Genomic DNA, 23083 nt, shown 5'->3' on the forward strand with positions numbered 1-23083 from the left:
ATGCAAGTGTTACACACAGCTCAATCATCACCACAATTTTCTTTTAAATTATGAACATGTACAATAAATTAAATGCCAGTGTAGTGCCCACTGCTGGACAGACTAGTTTAAAAACTTTCCTATTAATCCACAAATCCTCTATGGCACATTATTCAATATTTAAATTTGCATACCAAATAAAGTACATATATCAAAACATTGTGTGCTAAACCCTTTTCTTTACATAGCTTAATTTTGATCAGGCAAACAGCATGGATGACACCTAGCATTGTTTACACAGTAAACAAGTTAATAACTTCATGCATGTGCTCACACATGTGAGCAAACACACACATGCATGCATGCATACACACACACACACACACAAACAGTGGAAGCAAACTCCATACAGGGGTTAAAATAACATGGCTAAGGCTCAATTATGACAGTCAGTCGAGAGTTAAGAGGCTGGACTAAGAACTCTAGCTCACCTCCCAACAAACTTGAACAGTTACAATACAGCACTTACAATTACAGCAGATAGTTACACACACATGCAGTATGACTGCCTCTTATTTGTTGTTACTAGAGTAGAGCTATGCTCATGGCATATCATCTTTAAATTTAATATGCTGATTGTCAGAGTCAACAACTTATCATATTTTTATCCACTCTTCCTTGCAGAAGTCTGGTCTTACTGATATGGCACTGCAGCCTTGCATTTTCAGTGTGTGGGTGTGTGTGTACTCACGTAATTCACCTAATTGTGGTTGCAGGGGTCGAGACTCAGCTCCTGGCCCTGCCTCTTCACTGAATGCTACTAGGTCCTCTCTCTCCCTGCTCCATGAGCTTTATCATACCTCGTCTTAAAGCTATGTATGGTTCCTGCCTCCACTACATCACTTGCTAGAGTATTCCACTTCCTGACTACTTTATGACTGAAGAAATACTTCCTAACATCCCTTTGACTCATCAGAGTCTTCAGCTGCCAAGTGTGACCCCTCGTTTCTGTGTCCCATCTCTGGAATATCCTGTCTCTGTCCACCTTGTCTATTCCATGCAGTATTTTGTATGTCTTTATCATGTCTCCTCTAACCCTCCTGTCCTCCAGTGTTGTCAGGCTGATTTCCCTTGACCTTTCTTCGTAGGACATTTTCCTTAGCTCTGAAGCTAACCTTGCCGCAAACCTTTGCACTTTCTCTAATTTCTTGACGTGCTTGACCTGGTGTGGATTCCAAACTGGTGCTGCATACTCCAGTATGGGCCTGACGTAAATGGTATACAGAATCTTGAACGATTCCTTACTGAGGTATCGGAATGCTATCCGTAGGTTTGCCAGATGTGTGTGGTGTGGTGTGTGTGTGTGTGTGTGTGTGTGTGTGTGTGTGTGTGTGTGTGTGTGTGTGTGTGTGTGTGTGTGTGTGTGTGTGTGTGTGTGTGTGTGTGTGTGTGTGTAGTGTTTGTGGTATGTGTGTGTGTAGTGTGTGTGGTGTGTGTGGTGTGTGTGGTGTGTGTGGTGTGTGTGGTGTGTGTGGGGTGTGTGTGGTGTGTGTGGTGTGTGTGTGGTGTGTGTGTGTGTGTGTACTTACCTAGTTGAGGTTGCGGGGGTCGAGTCCGAGCTCCTGGCCCCGCCTCTTCACTGATCGCTACTAGGTCACTCTCCCTGAGCCGTGAGCTTTATCATACCTCTGCTTAAAGCTATGTATGGATCCTGCCTCCACTACATCGCTTCCCAAACTATTCCACTTACTGACTACTCTGTGGCTGAAGAAATACTTCCTAACATCCCTGTGATTCATCTGTGTCTTCAGCTTCCAACTGTGTCCCCTTGTTACTGTGTCCAATCTCTGGAACATCCTGTCTTTGTCCACCTTGTCAATTCCTCTCAGTATTTTGTATGTCGTTATCATGTCCCCCCTATCTCTCCTGTGTGTGTGTGTGTGTGTGTGTGTGTGTGTGTGTACTCACCTAGTTGAGGTTGCAGGGGTCGAATCCTAGCTCCTGGCCCCGCCTCTTCACTAGTCGCTACTAGGTAGCGTGTGTGTGGTGTGTGCGTGGGTGTGGTGTGTGTGAGAGAGGGAGAGAGAGAGAGAGGGGGAGGGGAGAAAGAGAGAGAGGGGAGGGGAGAAAGAGAGAGAGGGGGGAAGAGAGAGAGAGGGGATGAGAGGAGAAAGAGGAGAGGGGGGAAGAGAGAGAGGGGGAAGAGAGAGGGGGAAGAGAGGGGGAGGGGGAAGAGAGAGGGGGGAAGAGAGAGGGGGGAAGAGTGAGGGGGAAGAGTGAGGGGGGAAGAGAGAGGGGGAAGAGAGAGGGGTGAAGAGAGAGGGGGGAAGAGAGAGATGGGAAGAGAGAGGGGGAAAGAGAGAGGGGGAAAGAGAGAGGGGGGAAGAGAGAGGGGGGAAGAGAGAGGGGGGGAAGAAAGAGGGGGGAAGAGAGAAGGGGAAGAGAGAGGGAGGGAAGAGAGAGGGAGGGAAGAGAGAGGGAGGGAAGAGAGAGGGAGGGAGGAAGAGAGAGGGGGGAAGAGAGAGGGGAGAAGAGAGAGGGGGGAAGAGAGAGAGGGGGGGAGAAAGAGAGAGAGGGGGAGAAAGAGAGAGGGGGAGGGGAGAAAGAGGAGAGAGGGGAAGAGAGAGGAGGGAAGAGAGAGGGGGGAAGAGAGAGGAGGGAAGAGAGAGGGGGGAAGAGAGAGAGAGGGGATGAGAGAGGGGGGAAGAGAGAGGGGGGAAGAGAGAGGGGGGAAGAGAGGGGGAAGAGAGAGGGGAAAGAGAGAGGGGGAAGAGAAGGGGAAGAGAGAAGGGGAAGAGAGGGGGGAAGAGAGGGGGGAAGAGAGAGAGGGGGGGAGAAAGAGAGAGAGGGGGAGAAAGAGAGAGGGGAAGGGGAGAAAGAGGAGAGAGGGAAGAGAGAGGAGCGAGCGAGGGGGGAAGAGAGAGGAGGGAAGAGAGGGGGGGGAAGAGAGAGGGGAGGAAGAGAGAGGGGAGGAAGAGAGAGGGGGGAAGAGAGAGGAGGAAGAAGAGAGAGGGGGAAGAGAGAGGGAGGAAGAGAGGGGGGAAGAGAGAGGGGGGAAAAAGAAGGGGGGAAGAGAGAGGGAGGGAAGAGAGAGGGAGGGAAGAGAGAGGGAGGGAAGAGAGAGGGAGGGAAGAGAGAGGGAGGGAAGAGAGAGGGAGGGAAGAGAGAGGGAGGGAAGAGAGATGGGGGAAGAGAGATGGGGGAAAAGAGATGGGGGAAAAGAGAGAGAGAGAGAGAGAGAGAGAGAGAGTGAGAGAGAGGGAGAGTAGGAGGGAGAGAGAGTGAGAGAGAGGGAGGGTAGGAGGGAGAGAGAGTGAGAGAGAGAGAGAGAGAGAGAGAGAGAGAGAGAGAGAGAGAGAGAGAGAGAGAGAGAGAGAGAGAGAGAGAGAGAAAAAATCGAATCTTGCAAACAAGGCAGCCAGGAAGCTTACAGCACTTCGCCGTATCTCGTATCTGCTTGACAGTAGGGGTTGCAAGATCCTGTACGAGGCACAAGTACGCTCACACCTTGAGTATGCTCCACTTTCTTGGTTTGCCTGCCCCCCCTCTCATCTGCGACTGCTTGACAGAGTAGAGAACAGAGCAAGACGTCTCATCTCTCGCCTGGACCCATCCTGGATAGATCTGTCATTTCAGCAGAGCCTTCAACATAGGAGGGATGTGGGTGGCCTTACTATTATGTACAAGGCCAATATTGTCAAAGTACCACACTTGGATCCACTTCGAGGACAGTGTGAAACAAGCTTTTATGCCACAAGATGGGCAGAAAGCAGCAACTTCACTCTGGCTGTACACTTCTCCAGAACATCACTCCATCTGAGATCATATATACCCAGGATGACTCGAGTATGGAACACATTCGTACAACATAATGATGTCAACGAGATAAAGTCAGTTGATCAAATGAAAATGCTGGCCCACAGATGGCTCCAACTTCATCCTGTTCCCTACTTGTATGTCTCATAACAATAAAAATGCTTTCAAATGAGCTGATGTAGGTAACAGCTCTTAGCTTGCCAATAAAGTTAGGAATCCTTAACTTGTAAATAGCTTGTCAATAAAGCTAGGGATCCTTAACCTTGTCAAACCTTGTGTACTAAATGACTTTGTAAAACCATTAGTTTACCTGTATGTTTATAAAATAGCAATACTATATACCAAATTTTAACACTCTTGTCATATAAGCTGCATCTCCAAATATCATCAAAATCTTTATCATTGCTTGAATTTTCCCTCCTGATTTTACTAAATGTGATACACAATTTTCCCTTTTTGCCATACACAGCTGAACATTTTCCTAATCATTATGCTGACAACTACTCAAGTTTTCTCTCACAATTTCACCATTTCTCTCACTTATATTTTATTTTACCCCTTGGCGTAGCTCCCTGTAAGCTGCCGATGATATCGTCGCATGTTGTGAATATGTAGCAAATAAAGGATGCGAGGGCTTGGTACTATAAACTGTAGTGGAGTATTTTGTTGGAGATCTGTACACTGCTTCATGCCCAAAAATGTTGGTGTGTGTGTGTCTACTGACTGGTGAGACAGCTGTTGAAGGCATTTTAGTGGGACTTATTTTTTGAAGTGATGCCTGTAAATAAGAAAATATTAAATTTATTAAAATTTAAGACACTCATTCATTGATATTATAGGCAAGTCTGTTAGTAATGCTCATTTTTTTTTTACTATCAATGACAAATTTGATTTTTGTTTGGATAAATAATATAATGCATATTATACAGAAGTATAGGTTAGGTAAGATTCATCATAACACAGTACAAGTGTTTCCTGATGTAGGTCTTAGTCATATGATGACCCACCATTGGAGCTTTTGGTCATCTGACTAAGGCCTTCCACTTCCACTGGCTTAACAGTCCACCATTTTAAAAATTAAGGTTATAATAATAGCCATTAGTTATACAGACATCATAAATATGCATGTACATATGTAAGCTTTTATCAGAGTTTTTGCCTGACAGTTTTACGAAGCACCAGTGCAACTTTTGTATGGAAGACATTGTTCCTTGCTACACTGCCAAAGACAAAGAATGACTAAAATATTGTAATTTACTATAAATTAATGACTGCCCTGAAAATCAATCGACTTAAATCTGAAAAAAAAACATTGAGAACCTTATTAAATGTAAGTTTCAAGGCATGGACATGTCTTCTAACCCCAAAATCTTGAGTGCCAGTAAGCAGGTGTGGCAAGGTATTGACTTCTATCCTCCATAAACTAGTCTTATCAGTGCCTAGGAGACTTCAAAGTGCATCAAGAAGCAAGGTAATCCTACAAAATAATAGCCTAGGTAGGAAACCCACATATATTTTATTTTATTTCTAAGACAGTAGGTTATGGTGAGAGGTCTCATTTTCTTTCGTGAAGTGTTTATGCATGGGCATATTTATGATGCCTACCGTGAAAATAAATATACTCTATATATAAACTGAACATATACATATACCTGTATAACTTTAATAAAAAAATTAATACTGTGTTATAAAACACAAAATAATTCAGTCAACATGCAATATAATAAATAATAAAACTTACCTTTTAATAAGTGGTTTTATATATTGATAAATTAATACTGTACCATAATTTTTCCCATACGACAAGCTAATCAAAATTTCCATGCACTTTTAAGTAATGTATCCATTATCTTCTACGACAACCATACTCGTGCACAAGTGCACATCCTATCTGATGGAAAGGAATATGATGTAAAACAAAATGGTTGTATAAATCTGAAGTAGAAGTTGGGAGGGGCAGGGAGGTCATTCCAGGAATGGTTGGAGGCTTTGATGGATATGCTGCTGGAAAGTGAACAGGTAACATTTATGAAGGGATTCATGGGAACTGGTTAGCTGGACTTAAGTCCTGGAGGTGGGAAGGTTAGTGCCTGCACTCTGATAGAGGGGAAGGGATGTTTCAGTCAGAAGGTAATCCTAGATGTGATGTCAACAAACTTCTATCAAGACAGTACTTGTATGAATGATTGTGAATGTATTTCCTCTTTTGTGGTCACTCTTACTTTGGTGGAGATGGCTACTGAGTAAAAAAAAATGTTAATAATAAAGATATGAGGATGCATGAGATAATTGCAATATTTGGAATGGGATGTTTCAGAGTGCATGCATAAAAAATCAAATGATACTGAACCCTAGTTTTGATTTCTATGTTTACACACAGACTCAACAAATACATACAATACAGAAATCTGTTCAAACTAGCACCAAAATATTGGGAAATTAGCACATAATAGGACTGCCTCTAACATGTAAATTTTTGAGAAACTGACATGTCAACCATTTTTACTTAGCATATCTGATCATTTATTTTTGCTTACATAAAGCATTACTGTATTTCTCTAAAAAACAAGTAGGTATATGTATTCCTTTTCTTTTTTGAGAAACCAGCATGGCCTCATGCTTGAGCATGCCAGTTTTTCAAAGTGTACTGCAAACTGTTAAGTATTACCTGAGAACAATTTATTAAGTATTTATTTTATTATACTACAGGTCGGCCATCACAAATCTGGCAATCAGTCATCCGGTTCCATCAGTTATCCGGCACTAATTTCGGCTAGGGTAATTTCAAATTTCCAGGGTCGCCACACCAACCTGCTACTACTGTTTGGTGGTGCTACTTGCTGCATAAGTCACTCCAATTTCTTTTTCTCCATTTATTGTTATAACCTGCTTACTTTTAGCCCTAGCCATGTTTCCAACAAATAAAAGAAATGCTTCTTGTTTTGTAAAGCACATACACAGTACAAAGATAAGGTGACTTTGAAGACACTGTCAGTTGCCATGAGCTCAGTCTCGTGATGCAGGGGAATATACTTTATTATTATGCTAACATCAACACTACGGCTTATTTACCTATCGCAATTCATCTAATATGACATAATAAATAATTTTTTTTTCCAACAAGTCAGCCGTCTCCCACTGAGGCAGGGTGACCCAAAAAGAAAGAAAATTCCCCAAAAGAAAATACTTTCATCATCATTCAACATCTTCACCTCACTCACACATAATCACTGTCTTTGGAGAGGCACCCAGATACAACACTTTAGAAGCATATATAACATACCTCTCCAAACTTCCCTGCTCACACTCCAACAGCTCGTCAGTTCCTAAAAACCATCTGTCTCCATTCACTCCTATCTAACACGCTCACACATACTTGCTGAAAGTTCAAGTGCCTCGCCCACAAAACCTCCTTTACCCCCTCCCTCCAACCTTTTCGAGGACGATCCCTACCCCATCTTCCTTCCTCTACAAATTTATATGCTCTCCAAGTCATTCTACTTTGATCCATTCTCTCTAAATGACCAAACCACCTCAACAACCCCTCTTCATCCCTCTGACTAATACTTTTAGTAACTCCACACCTCCTAATTTCCACACTCCAAATTCCCTGCATAATATTTACACATTGTCCTTAGACGGGACATCTCCACTGCCTCCAGCCGCCTCCTCGCTGCAGCATTTGCAACCCAAGGTTCACACCCATATAACATGAATAATGTTTTTTGTCTCCACAGATGCCTCAACGCACCACTCGCCTTTTTCCTTCATTAATTCAATGGTTAACCTCATCCTTCATAAACCCATCCACTGACAAGTCAACTCCCAAATATCTGAAAACATTTACTACTGCCATACTCCTTCTCAATATTTCATGTGATATCCAATTTTTCTTTATCTAAATCATTTGATACCCTCATCACCTTTCACCTTACTCTTGTCTATGTTCACTTTCAACTTTCTACCTTTACACGCCCTCCCAAACTCGTCCACTAACCTTTGCAACTTTTCTTTAGAATCTCCCATAAGCATAGTATCATCAGCAAAAAGTAACTGTGTCAACTCTCATTTTGTATTTGATTCCCCATAATTTAATCCCACCGCTCTCCCCAACATCCCAGCATTTACTTCTTTTACGACCTCATCTATAAATATATTAAACAACCATGGTGGCATTACACATCCCTGTCTAAGACCTGCTTTTACCAGGAAGTAATCTCCCTCTCTCCTACACCCTAACCAGAGCCTCACTATCCTCACAAAAACTCTTTACAGGATTTAGTGACTTACTACCTATTCCATACACTTGCAACATCTGATACATTGCTCCCCTATCCACTCTATCATATGCCTTTTCTAAATCCATAAATGCAATGAAAACTTCCCTATTTTTATCTAAATACTGTTCACATACATGCTTCAATGTAAACACTTGATCTACACATCCCCTACCCACTCTAAAGCCTCCTTGCTCATCTGCAATCCTACTCTCTGTCTTACCTCTAATTCTTTCAAATATAACTCTACTGTATACTTTTCTCATTAAACTTATTCCCCTATAATTTTTACAATCTCTCTTGTCCCCCTTCCCTTTATATAAAGGAACTATACATGCTCTCGGCCAATCCCTAGGTACCTTCCCCTCTTTCATACATTTTTTTTTTTTTCAACAAGTCAGCCGTCTCCCACCGAGGCAGGGTGACCCAAAAAACAAAGAAAATCCCCAAAAAGAAAATACTTTCATCATCATTCAACACTTTCACCACACTCACACATTATCACTGTTCTTGCAGAGGTGCTCAGAATACAACAGTTTAGAAGCATATACATATAAAGATACACAACATATCCCTCCAAACTGCCAATATCCCAAACCCCTCCTTTAAAGTGCAGGCATTGTACTTCCCATTTCCAGGACTCAAGTCCGACTACATGAAAATAACCGGTTTCCCTGAATCCCTTCACTAAATATTACCCTGCGGAAAAAGGGTTACTAGCTCATTGTTCCCGGCATTTTAGTTGACTTTTACAACACGCATGGCTTACAAAGGAAAGATTCTTATTCTTTTTCCCCATGGATATGAAAGGAAAAGCAATAAGAACAAGAACTATTACGATATTATCAAAGAAAACTCAGATGAGTGTGTATACAATAAACATGTACATGTATGTTTGGGTATACACAAATACAGATACATAGATTATCAAACATAGCAGCATGTATAGAGAACCTAGGATAACCCAAAAAAGCTAGACAAAGTGATTTATTTCTATTGCGGGCCTTAAAGACCATCGTGTAGTTGATGGGCTTTAACGCATAATAAACCAGCTAGCCATTTTGTATAACAAACCAGAAACAAGAACAGATCTTGCAAGAACTTTTGCAAGATCTGTTCTTGCAAGAGTTGCACTGTAGCGAAGGTTCAGTGCAACGCTTGTATAAACCTTGCTGAATTTAAACAGCACTACAGAAGAAATACTAACAAAATAGCTATGAGTTTGGTAGACTGAAACAATGGAATAGGCCAAAAATAGGGCATAAATTGGGTAATCCGGCAGTCACTAATCCGGTACCCTACAGGTCCCGATGATGCTGGATTTGTGATGGCCAACCTGTATATCTTTTTTTCAAAATGGCCCCATGAGATTCTAAGAAATAATTTTTTGCTCTAAAAGCATACAGTACAGTACTTAAACTGTAAAGCATTATATTAATTCACGTGAATGCATACAATAAGCAGAAAAGTGTGAAACATGCAAGGTCTACTTTCAAGCACAGTACACGAGAGATTGTGTGTGTGATACTATGAGTAGTTGCTCAGTCTTGCAGTCTACCTGTGTGCAACTTAAAACTCACACTACAAATACGAACACACACGAATGTCAAGACAGGACAAGATTACTCTTAGTAAAAACATTTTTCTTATGTGGAAACATTAACACAAACAAAATATGATGCACATGTACAGTACTTAATGAAATCTTAGATACAGTGTTCAAACACATTTTATTACTTACGATTTCATTTTTTATACCTTGCAATGTGTAAAGGTTTTGTTTGGTTGCAAATATAAGAGAGAGAAAGAGTTTTCAATCCAAATCCAAGATGACAGCAAAGCTAGCACCGAAGTAGACTTCACCAGACTGCTTAATGAAGAGTCATATCTTAAATAAGAGGAATTTTGTGATATAACAAAGTATATGGCAGTGCAGATGAGATGATGAAAGAAGCAACGGTGACTAAGAAAAGAGATATTGTAGTTAAACATGGACATTAAAACTAAAGAAGGAAGATAACTGAGCTGTGCTAAAGGCAAATTTGGAGTGTGCATAGTGTTTAGAATAGTATACTGCATACAGAAATGTCCTCAATATGTTGTGAGATATACTCATAAATCAGTGGCTGAATATCAGTGCATAAGTGCAATAATACGACAACCTTCCCTTTTCCCACCAAGGTTAATGTTACAGTTGAAATTTCTGAACTAAGCTAAAAATTTGTTTCAATAACTGGACTCTCCAAATTCTTTTGATACCCTGTGCAAAGCTGCAATAATTCTAGTTTATATGTACAAGAAAGCAGCAATATTTAGTCTGCAAACACTTAGAAAAAAAATACTTGAGTGCAGTATTGTATAATCATAAGTATAGAATTGGCAAAAAAAGTGATCTGTGAGGTTAATCTTTTAGAATTACAATTAAGCAACCTCAAATTATGTTTGATGAGTTGAGCTATGCTCACAGTATCCCCTAATTTTTATTTAATTTGATATCAGTGTTTTAAGCTTCAAAGGTTTTTGGCATATTCTACCTCTTTTTTTTTTTTTTTTTTTTTTTTTTGTTGAAAAAATCTAGAACTAATTACAGTACTTATTTTTAGTTATAAAAATAAAGATATGCTTTTGAGACCTTCTCTTTAAAATATTTAATAACAAACTAAATGCTAAAGTTTTCAGATGTTGTGGAGGGCACCTTGATGTCAGGTAAGGGGCTCTTGATCCAAACAAGTGGTTTCCCTTATGTTCCATGGATCGAGCTTGAATGCTTAGCATTCCCCAGGCACTACATGACCCCTGTGGGTTGAACACTTCCCAATGTTAAATGAATTCCAGTTATTGCAGTACATACAATACTTCCTCCTTCTGGATCTCATTCCAGTATACGAACACTTTGTAAAACAATATTTTAGTATCCATTTGGTATTATTATTTTCTCCAGTATGACCTATTATTTCTTTCTTAATGGTTTTAAAAAATCTTTATTCATCAAAATTTTATCATCAAAATTATAATCAGTTTTATAATCAGAATTTTTGAGCTTACCATGTCTTACAATTTTTTCCTATCAATCCACAAAGAAATTTTAGTGTTTTAAGTCTTTCTTCATCACTACTGTTATCTCTGTTCTGAGTGTCATATCCTGTGAACTTTTTCCACATTACATTTTTCAGGTGAAGCCACCCACTTCTATTACATATTAAAATTGTTGTCTAACATACAATTAGAACAGCATTTTAAGTATTTCCCCATCCACATATCTGAAACCTTTTAGGAGTTTACCAGCATAGTATACGAGTTTCTCAATATTTCATTTGTAAAATTTTATAAACTTGAGTGACAATCTTTTATTTATTATTACAGAAAAAATACTTAGAGATCCCTCTATCTGTCCAGTGATTTCAATGTTCACACAATCAATATTAATATTTTCATGTGCTCTGTTATCACCTTATTCTATTTACATTATATGTCCCTTATATGTATCAAATTACATCATCCATCCATCACTTCATTAGCTTGATTTTTTTTTTTTTTTAGAAAGTTTGGTCATTTCCCACTGAGGCAGGATGACCCAAAAAGAAAGAAAAAACTTTCATCATCATTCAACATTTTAACCATCACTCATACATAATCACTGACTTTATAGAGGTGCTCAGATATGACAATTTTGATGTCCCTCCAAACTGCCAATATCCCAAACTCCTCCTTTAATGTGCAGGCATTGTAATTCCCATTTCCAGGACTCAAGTCTGGCTAACCGGAAGCCTTGTATATATTGTGTATTAATCAAGGAAAGAATATGAAAAGACATATCATATGAGTATTGTGTGGCTATATGCATCTTACATCAGCACTCCAGCCATATTCTGAAGGCTACACTGACAGATTTTCATTTAATATTTTATCCAAAGCTTTCTCTTCAATTATAGAACTGCATCAATTTAGTGCTGTTCATCAGCAAAAATATTATGCATAGATTATATACAAATGGAACAACGAAAAAAGACTTTACTGACTAAATTTGTAGGCAGGAAAATAAATTTTTCTTAGGTCCCAAGAGCCAATAAGATATTTTGCAAGTTAGCTCCAAAAATTGCATTTTAATTATAGATTTCCCATATATACAGTAGTTAATTTTTTTAGATAAATGTGAGAGCTACATACTTTGTAAAGGATGTAAACTTTTCCACTAAATCTACTTTGAATATGATAGCAGCATCAGTGCACCATGACATACTCACTTGTTTGTTATAACTAGTAATAACCTTGGTGGGTGAACCCTCATTTGCAGCAGGGAAGGTGAGGGATACAGACCTAGTGAAAGGCCCACGCTTCTCACCTGACCCACCTCCCCCACCAACTGTCACTGTCACTCCTCCTGATCTTGCTACAGGCACTACCCCACCCATGGCATTAACTCCTTCAAGACTCCGATGCTTTTGCGATACATCTGAAATAAAAATGCAAACTTTCACATGCAGTAAATCTATGATACAGTGGCTAACTGTATAATAAAATAAACTCATACACAAACAACCCGAACATAAGAGAAAGTAACTTATGAGAGCATTTTAATTGGACTTGGAACATTAATGAGTCACACACCAGTCCATGTGCAGGTTATGTGCCTGTTGTTCCAGTCATGGTATTGTGCCTTTTTATTCAAAATAAACTCATCCTTATCATCAATAAGCACATACAATAATTAGCTATATAATCACACACCTGTAGGATGCTGACTGTAGGTTCTTTCACGTCTTTTCTCTGGTGTTAACTCTGCAGGCTTCGAGATTACAGGAGATATAGACTTGTGACGACCATTGCTGGCTGGACTAGAGCTACATGATGATTTAGCTGATGATTTGGCTGAAGATTTATCACTATCTTTTGAGGACTGGCGAGCACATTCTTCAAAGTTACCCACGGAGTGTCTATCTAGCTTGCGTGCAACAACTTTTACTTTAATGGGCTGATTTGTTTGAAAGGTCTGTGTACCTCTTATTGGGGTGAGGTGATTTGTATTTTGAGAATTTGAAGTATTATTTTGGTTATTATACTTAGATTGTGAGCTGCTGTGATCTTTTGAGTTGTGAGCAACATTTGCCTGACTGGTATTGCTTCTTGAACTGTAGACACCATTAGCCCGCTCACTACTCGATGAATTCTTTAAACGAGTTTTTCTAGAGGCAATTAATTCATACAATTTGTTTCGGTAGATATCAACACTAAGCTGCACATCATCACGAATACAAGGCACCACTGCATGCTCCAGGCAAGGCTCATTAGCAACATTGTGAAATCTGTTAATAGAAACAATACATGTAAAGAAGGTAAATAATCTTGTGTGAAAAAATATACAGGCATGTCTTATCAACTTTCTGCTTTCCAAATCAACATATAGTTCTGCCAGTGAAAACCACATTGCATAAAAAATATGTACAAGTAAAAAACAGCAAAAAGATTTCAGGTACGTCTTGCTACTTCTACTAACACTTAGGTCACACTACACATGCATATACACACATATGTATATGTATACACACACACACACCTGGGTTTTCTTCTATTTTCTTAATAGGTCTTGTTCTTCTTTATTTCTGCTTCTTTCCATGGGGAAGTGGAAAAGAATTCTTCCACCATAAGCCATGCCTGTCATGAGGTGACTAAAATGCCAGGAGCAAGGGGTCAGCAACCCTTTCTCCTGTATAAATTACTAAATTTTAAGAGAAACTTCTGATTTTTTTTTCAGGGCACCCTGCCTCAGTGGGATACAGCTGGTGTGTTGAAAAAATATAATAAAGAGAAATGCAACAATGCACTTAAAAAAAATTATTTGTTCTATTATGATGTATACATAATTTGCTTTATCCCCTATAGTTGGGAGAGGAAATAGTAAGCAATAGAGGTGATATCAGTTTTAAAGTTAACCCTTTGAGGGTCGACAGGCCCTCTCCAAGACTCGTTCTCAGGGTCGGCCAAATTTAAAAAAAAAAAAAAAAAAAAAATTCTTATGAAAGATAGAGAATCTTTTCCCGATCATAATGACACCAACAATATGAAATTTGATGGAAAACTTACGGAATTATGCTCTCGCGAAGTTAGCGGTCTCGGCGATGTTTACGGATCGGCAATTTTGCCCACTTTGAGCCCCATTTTCGGCCATTTCCACTGTACTAGTCGACAAAAAACATGAATATGTCGCTAGAACTCCATTTTTTTCTATTGAAAGTGCAAGAAACCATCCATTTACCAATTTCAACTATCCAGTACAGTGGTCAGAATTTAGCAATTTTGCCAATTTCACACAAATTTCAAAAGATGCCAATTTCTGAATAGGGTCCAGAACAAACAAGAAATACATTCCTGGCACTAAAATGACATTTCCTCTGTTCATTAGTCATGTCTCAAGGCCCCTCTTACATTCTTTTGCTTTCCACTTTGAATTTTTATTCTCACAAAAAATAGAAGATTTACTGTTATGCAGACTACTGCAGTAGTGTAAAAAATGGTATGAATCATATTGGCGCACTTGCAAAAGAATATTAGACTCACCAGTTGACGTGTATTGGACGCTTGGCATGATTTGTTTACTTTTGAACTTTGGTAAAAATCGAACATTTCTGCTACTTTGAGCTCAATTTCAAGGTACTTTTCATTGTAAAACCAGTCAAAATCATCTCAATTTCTATGATATGCCTTCCATTCTATAAAATGAGACCAAGAAAACTAGAATACAACAATAAATACCATACGAAAATACAGTGCAAAGTCGCTGTTTTATTCCAAAAAAATGGTCAAAGTTTTTTTTTTTTCATTATGCACTGTGTGCTGCAGGATTTTTTTTATACCATGCACACTGACCACATAGACCCATTCTTTCATATGGAGGCCAACCAGCTTTCTCCCACTAGATTTGAGGGCGCTAGAATTTAGGCATACTAGTACGTCAAAAACCCTGGGTCGTAAGCCGTACTAGTACGTCCGAAACCCTCAAAGGGTTAAGAGATACATGTACTTACATATAATATTAAAACTTTTACAGTACCTTGCAACATAAGGGTGCTTCAGAGCTTGCTCTGCTGTTAGTCTTTTATCAGGACTAAATACCAGCAACTTTTCAATCAAATCTATGGCATCGTTGGGTGCACCTGCCAGTACATCTTTGAGTGGCTTGGGGGTTCGACCTCCATGGGGTTTACTGAGCAGTGTAGAGGCGTACTGGGATGAAACAAGATGGAGATCTGTGGAAAACGAATGAAGCTTAGTATAATAATTCCTCATGGGAGGTTCCTTGATGCTACCGAGGGGCTCCTGATCAAAGGAACCAAACCTGACCTCCCCTTCCTTGAATCAATCCAGATTGCTTTCCATTTCTCCAGGCAGTGTGTGATCCCTATGAGTTTTTCACTGCACCATGAATGTTATAATAGATAATTAGCAAGATAACTTAAGTTGTCAAATTCTCAAAGCACACTCAACAGGTTATCAGATTTAAACATAATTATCACCTCTTTGGTTCATATAATTCAAATTTTATCTACAGATACAATAGGCTTTAAGTCTTTCTAGAATCCAATTTGCAACAGAAAAACTAAATTGTTCGTAAAAGTTTTCTCTGCTAACCAGTTAGACCAATCATAAATAAAGTCATAAGTTTTCTGTGTTACCCAACTAAGACATTCTACTGGGCAAACTACTAGCCAATGTTCTTCCTGATGCCTTTGACTCAATCAAAAAGCTGTTGGCTTCTATTCTCAACAACTACTGATATTTTTATTTTTTTCTACTAGTATTAGCAGCTGGACAATTTTGCCCTATAAAATTTTATTTAAAACCTACGAAAATTCGCATAAAACGTGGATATCAATATTCGTTAAAAATGATGGAAAAAGAAAACCTCTGTGGCAACATTAATTAAAAATAATTTTATGTAACAACAATTACCTTCTCTGGACGGAGGAGATATAATTGACATAATTCTCTCAATTTGGTCAAGTGTCGAGGAACCAGGAAACATTGGTTTACCAAGCAGCATTTCTCCAAGAATGCATCCAAGGCTCCACATGTCCACTCCTAAAGTATATCTGCCAATGAGAAATTTAATTAAAAACAGAAATGTTCAATTTTATTGCTTTCATAAATAATATACAGTAATATTATTAATAATAACATTTATTTCTTTACGCCGTACAAATAATGTAGTTAAAATGAAATAATGCAATAGTAAGCACAAAGAAAGCAGGACTGTTATGCAATTAACTACAATCATAAGTACGATAAGAAAGGTAGCTAATAACAAAAGGCCAATTACAAAAGAATTATATATTATTTAAACTGATTAAATGATCTTCAGTTTTGTAGAGTGATTATTCTGAACAGAGATGGTGAAGATACAGCAAACTGTAATGAGCAAAGTTTGTGTAACCATAGTTTTTAGTAACATTGTAATAATTCAACAAACAGCAAATGTCCCATTAGATTGCAAAGAAATTACTGAGGATAGCAAAATGTCAAGGCAATGATAGGTTAAATATGTATTAGACTGAAAGGAGGGAGTCTTGAAGCAATAGATGTATTTGTATATTTGGGAGCAGATATGTCAGCAGATGGGTCTATGAAAGATAAGTTGAACCATAAAATACATGAAGGGAAAAAGGCAGGTGGTGTGTTGAAGCATCTGTGAAAAGAAAGTTTATCTATGGAGGCAAACACTGGAATGTATTAAAAAACAGTTGTACTATCGTACCCAGTTGTACTATCGTACTTAGAGATAGGTGAACAGGGACAGCAGCTGAAGGAAATATGCCCAACAATTTTACCCATGTCAGAAATCAAACCACAGACAGGCAGTGTGTGAGGCGACAGCATTGCCAACCAAGCATGCAGAGGTTTGGAGTGTATGTATTAAAAGATAGTGTAGGTTGCCGAAGTGGATTGGGCATTTAGAGAAGGGAAAGGGACATGATGATGGAGAGGGTGTTTGAATCTGAAGTGGTAGGTAACTGCCCACAAATGGTTGGAGGGAGGAGGTAACGGAGGCTTAGAGCATCCAGCAGGATTCTGTGAGCATGTTAGATAGGAGTGAATGGAAAAAAGTGGTTTTTAATGAACATGCTGGTGGAGTGTGGTACCATTTACAAAGGGATTCAGAGAAACTGGCTAGACTGACTTGAGCCTGGAAGTGGGAAGGGCTGTGCCTTCATTCCAAAGGAGTGGGAATATTTTTTTTTTTTAACATACCAAACGTCTCCCACCAAGGCAGGGTGACCCTTCCTTTTATATTTAGTAATTTATACAAAAGAAGGGGTTATTATCCCCCTGCTTCCAGCATTTTAGTTGGCTTTTATGACACTTATGCCTTATGGAGGAAGGATTTTTTATACTTCCCTAATGAGCATTATTATTATTATTATTATAATAGTCATTCATTACCGCTTATTATTCATTCTTGAAATTCAATATGCATTTCTAATAATATATTCTGTATTCTTCATAGCTTCACTAGAATTACATTCTAAAATTTCTTATATTACCAATGACTAATAAATAGTGACTGCTTAGCTTATGTTGTATAATCAAGCTAAAACACTGAATTATTTAACTGCAGTTCCAAGTGCTTTTTTCACGTCATAAAAGTAATTTAAGGCATTGTAATGTATGCTTCATATTCTACATTTAGTTGTTTGTTTACAAAAGAGAAATTCTACATGGAAAGAAGAAGAAGACTGAGTTACTTGTTGACAGTCACTTACTGGAGCATCAGGATTCTCCAGTTAAGTTGCAAAATTGACTAAACCTGCCATGATATACACACCTTTTTGAATTCAGCAAAATTTCAGGAGCACGATACCATCTTGTCGCAACATAATTTGTCAGTGTAGGGTCACCTTGAGGTTCAACACGTGCACACGGCTCTACGGAACGTGCAAGTCCAAAGTCTGCAACCTTAACGCGACAGTCACTGTCTAACAGAAGGTTAGATGGCTGAAAATAAAAATTTGATATCAGAAAATCATGATTAAATACTTAAAACTTAGACATACACTATATTTTGACTATTCCCATACTGTTTTAATTTTGAATATCTGAACCAGAAATGACAAAGATATCTGTCAAAACTTAAAACTGTTATAAATTGTACTGTAAAGTATAATACTTGACATTAATGGTAAAATCAAAGATTATCATGAAAGTCAATTGTACTATTGTATCAAAATACTAGAACAGTAATTCTAATAAAACACTTCTAGACCTTAATTAATACAGTTCCTGCACTATTTGGTAATTTTTCATTTGATTTTTTTTTACCTCACTAAGACAACAATTTGACCTGTCCTCCCTTTCCTTGGATCAAGCCTGATTGCTTCCCATTCCACCCCCAAGTGCTGTATAAATCCTACAAGTTTAACACTTCTCCTCAAATGAAATAATACTTTGCATTCTTACCCTAATTTTATTAAGAAGTGTAGAAGTGCTGTGCTATATCCTAGCAGTGGTACCTATTAAATTCATCTATATACAGTGAACCTACACTTAACCTAGATATGGGCCAAAGCAATGAATAATTAAGCTAAACATACATAAATTGAATCTTATAAAAGCCCATTTTATAACTTTTTTTTCTCAGGCACCGTCTTGCCAGGTGTGTAGGAGAAGTTTTTGTAACTGCTTACCTGTAGTTAAATACATATATGCTTCTGCAGGTTTATGTAACAAACTATATTAACTTAATGCAAGACAAAGAAAACAAAATTTTAAGAAAAACTGAAAGCATTAAAAATTAATGTTGGGCACTATGTTAAATAATTGAAGTTGCAATATGATAAGTGCTAATGATATTACATTAACTAAAATAAACAGAACAACCATCATCCAAAACAGCATGCAAAACTATAAGCTTTAGCAGTTAATGTAAGAGAACAGTAGTTACTATATAACAACTAACTTTGAGATCTCTGTGTATGACAGAGCCTGAGTGTAGGTAACGAGCAGCTCGGAAGAGCTGATACATAATGTAACGTCGGTGAATATCTTCTAAAACATTGCCTTTCTTGATGACATTATGCAGGTCAGTTTCTGTAAAGAAATTCTCCCATAATGCGACATCCCACTCAAAAGAAACATGCTTGATACAGACTAAATATGTTGTCCTCTTTTCCAAATGAGCACACACAATTCTATATTAAGACCCTATAAAATGTATATGCAACAGATTTAATTTGCTGCTTTGAAATATACAAAATATTAGATGTCTAAAATGCAGGGAATTAGAAAGATTAAAGAGGAAGAGAATTAGGAAAAGAAGGAGAAGCAAGAGAAAGATAAAGGAAAATAATACTGATAATTTGCAGGAAGGGAAGGAAAAAGGCGAGAGGATATCCGAAAGATAACTGTTGCAGATTCCAGGGTTCATCACCTCCATAAACTGGTTCCAGACTGGGCTTCCTGATTAATGATCTGATCAGTCAGCCTGTTAATGCTTGCAGAGCATAACTGATCAGGAACTGACTGAAGGAACTTATTAAGTTCCCTTTTGAAGATAACAAGGGGTCAATTGCTAATTCCCTTTATATAAGAAGGGAAGGTGTTGAAAAGTCTTGGGCCTTTTACACTTACTAAGTTATCTTTTAGGGTGTTTAAAGATAAATGAGCAAGTGAAAAGAAGAAGAGGGTAAGATCAAACAGAAATGAAAAGTGAATAGGTAGAGACTTGAGGAAGTAAACAAGGAAAACTGATGAGATGTAGACGAACCCATGAACTGAAACACGAGGTAGATGTCCTTGTTGTTGTCTGCCCTCATCACATTGAGTAGTCGGATAACATTAGGATGTGAGGAGAACTCCAGCAGGAAGACAATCTCTCTGAAAGTGCGTTGTGCATCTGTCTCATTCCTGAAGGCATCAAAGATTTTCTTCACAGCCACCACCTCACCTGTCCGACGATCAATCGCCTTCCAAACGATGCCATAAGCCTGTAAAAAAAATTACTATCAAATGTTTTGAATAAAACACATTTTTATTGTACAGTATTTTAATGAAAGAGTATATATAAATATGAATTTCAAGGCAAGAATAAATTACACAAGATAAATGTAACTACATGGTCCTCAGACTTGATACTGTAGATTGAAACCAACCAAGTCACTGAGCCTTGATGAGCTCTTTTTTTTTTTCCAAGTATTCTAAAAAAATGTAAAGAGGAACTTAGCAAACGAATCACTACATATGGATATATTGGACAAGTGAAAAATGGCAAATATGATACCCATTCACAAAGTGGGAGATAGGTCCTTAGTTGCAAATTATAAACTGATCAGCCTAATCTCAAATGTGGGAAATTTAATGGATTCAATAACTGTTTATACAATTTGAAGCCACCTTCAAAGTTTTACAAAGGGGTGATCTTGCTTTACGAATGCCTTCATAAGGCAAGATATTCAAGGCAAGGCAAGGTATTTGAGCTGGTACACCAAGATAAAGAGTACAATACATATTATGTATATGGACGTCAGAATAAGTCCCACACAGAAGATCAATGAAGAAAACTGCAGCACATGATATAGAGGTTACTTCCTGGGTTGAGGCATGGCTGACAAATGGGCACAGAGTGTGTGTGTAGGAATGGCAAGAAATCTGGATGGAGACCCATTATTAACAGTGTGCCTCAGGGGCCAGTATTGGGACCTCTGTTCACAATCTACATAAACGACATATGCAGATGGGCCTGGATGGAAAATTATAAATGTATTTAGAAAGGATATAGCGATGTATGTAATGGTTTGGCAAGAGTTGTGGATAAGTGGAATAAACTCCCAAGTAGTGTCATCAAAGTGAGAACTTTGGGTAGTTGTAAATATAGGTTCAATGGGTATAGTACAGGCAGGCCTCATTTTACACTAATTTACTTTATGGCATTTTGCTAATGCAGTGGTTTTCAATTATACCCATTCTTCATATATTCAGACTTCTTACAATAAATATATTCACCACTCACTATAAGCCAGTGATTCCCAAAGTGGGTAATATTGCCCAAATGGGGCAATGGAAAGATCAAGGGGGGCATTGAGGAAAAAAGGTGGCAGTAGGGGGGCAGCAGGAGGGCAACAGGGTGGCATCAGAACTAGGGAAGCATTTGTTTTACAAAATCTCTGACAAAATCTAAGTCATGAACACTCGTAATACAAATGCTTTACGAAGAATAAAATTAACATAGAGTTATACACAAAAACATGGTTTTATTTTATTTTGTGGCCTGAAGTCAGTGTTAAAAGTATGAATATTTGTTCAGATGTGCCACAAGCCAGTCAGATCAGACAGCAGACACCGTGGGTACTGATGTTGACCAGATTTTTCACATCTGCAAGGGCCAAGGCTCTAAGTTTGTACTCACTGTAAGTTATCTTCAGTCTTATAATGTACATTTTAAAGTATAATATAATAAAGATATGAGTAAGTCATACTGATGAAGGGACACACCAAAGAGTGTGGAAATGTTGCTGTGCTAAAGCTGTGACTTGTAGTTCTTAAGTATTTGATTTTTAGTTTAACATTCATGCTTGTATTATTATGTCATGTACTTTTCCTAGTAAATGCAATGCAGACAATGACCTGCAAGTGTATTGTGCACACCTGAATAAGCTGCAAAGACATCTGACAGACTTCAGGATTTTTTTTTTTTTGCTTAAAATACCAGACTGGGTGCTCAATCAGTGTAGTTACAGATGAGATGTAAATTTACCCTTTCATATTGTTAAATAAATTGGTTTACTATGTTAATTTTCATTTGTGAAATAAATATGCTTGTTTATAGCATTAGATTAGGTGTTGTTTTGAATTTTTAATAAACCTAATACCAAGAAAGAGGTGTATTCATATGTGTGTGTGGGGAGGACGTTCTAGGGATGTGGCCTGGGAACCAAGGGGGCAGCAGCCCGAAAATTTTTAGAATCCACTGCTGTAAGCTAAGGACAAAAGTATTTAAAGTAATGTGCATACTGTATATGTATTTTTTAGGCCTAGCTCTATTGCTCAAAAAAAAAAAAAAAAAAAAAAAAAAAAAAACCCACCACCACCTTTGCTTCACATTATAGCAGTACCTCGGAACCTAACCTGCTGTATAAGCGGTGCCCACTTGTATGTGGGTGGGAGATGAAAATAAAACATGTGCAACACCTGGGTACCTTTACTTTGGACACCTTTCACCAATCACTGGCTTAATATAATTAATTCACTACAGAGAATAATTACTGGACATGGTGAAAGACGTGAAGAAGTACATACATTGAGGTGATCAGTCTCTTAGGCCTGACATACCCCATTAAAGAGACAAATTACTGGAGAGGGTGGAAAATGTGTAGTAGTAGTTTCAGGTGATCAATCCCTCAGTCCTGAGATGAGTTGTTCAGTCATGGTGAATTTGATTCATCAAGACTGACTGAATCTTGATTATCAGATTCATCAAGGCTGAGAGACTGATCACCTCAAACTACTTTACATCTTCCACCTTATACCTGGAGGGTGTTTCGGGAGTTTACACCCCCACACCTTTGGCTAATCTTTTCAACATATCACTACAAACTGGCATGGTGCCAGATAAGTGGAAAATGGCAAATGTGATACCTATTTTCAAAACAGGTGACAGGTCCTTAGCTTCGAACTATAGACCAATAAGCCTAACCTCCATAGTGGGAAAATTTATGGAATCAATAATTGCCGAGGCAGTTCGTAGCCACCTTGAAAAGCATAAATTAATCAACGAATCTCAGCATGGTTTTACAAAGGGGCGTTCCTGCCTTACGAATTTATTAACTTTTTTCACTAAGGTATTTGAGGAGGTAGATCATGGTAATGAATATGATATTGTGTATATGGACTTCAGTAAGGCTTTTGACAGGGTCCCACATCAGAGACTATTGAGGAAAATTAAAGCACATGGAATAGGAGGAGAGATTTTTTCCTGGATAGAGGCATGGTTGACAAATAGGCAGCAGAGAGTTTGCATAAATGGG

General features: G+C 38.3%; 1 protein-coding gene across 1 annotated transcript in view; it reads right to left on the reverse strand.

Annotated features, from left to right (window-relative positions):
* Positions 1–4025: 4025 nt before the first annotated feature.
* Erk7 (Extracellularly regulated kinase 7) overlaps positions 4026–23083 on the reverse strand; it is a 281631-nt gene continuing 262573 nt past the window's right edge. The window contains exons 2-9 of the mRNA XM_053799300.2: positions 19828–20047; positions 19021–19151; positions 17890–18059; positions 16020–16159; positions 15121–15316; positions 12801–13375; positions 12317–12525; positions 4026–4573 (exon numbers count right to left, since the gene is read on the reverse strand). Coding sequence (XP_053655275.1) covers positions 4343–4573; positions 12317–12525; positions 12801–13375; positions 15121–15316; positions 16020–16159; positions 17890–18059; positions 19021–19151; positions 19828–20047 — 1872 coding nt within the window. The 3' untranslated portion in view covers positions 4026–4342. The remainder of the gene's footprint in view (positions 4574–12316; positions 12526–12800; positions 13376–15120; positions 15317–16019; positions 16160–17889; positions 18060–19020; positions 19152–19827; positions 20048–23083) is intronic.

The sequence above is a fragment of the Cherax quadricarinatus genome, chromosome 84, assembly GCF_038502225.1.
Source record: "Cherax quadricarinatus isolate ZL_2023a chromosome 84, ASM3850222v1, whole genome shotgun sequence".
NCBI classification, from domain to species: Eukaryota; Metazoa; Arthropoda; class Malacostraca; order Decapoda; family Parastacidae; genus Cherax; species Cherax quadricarinatus.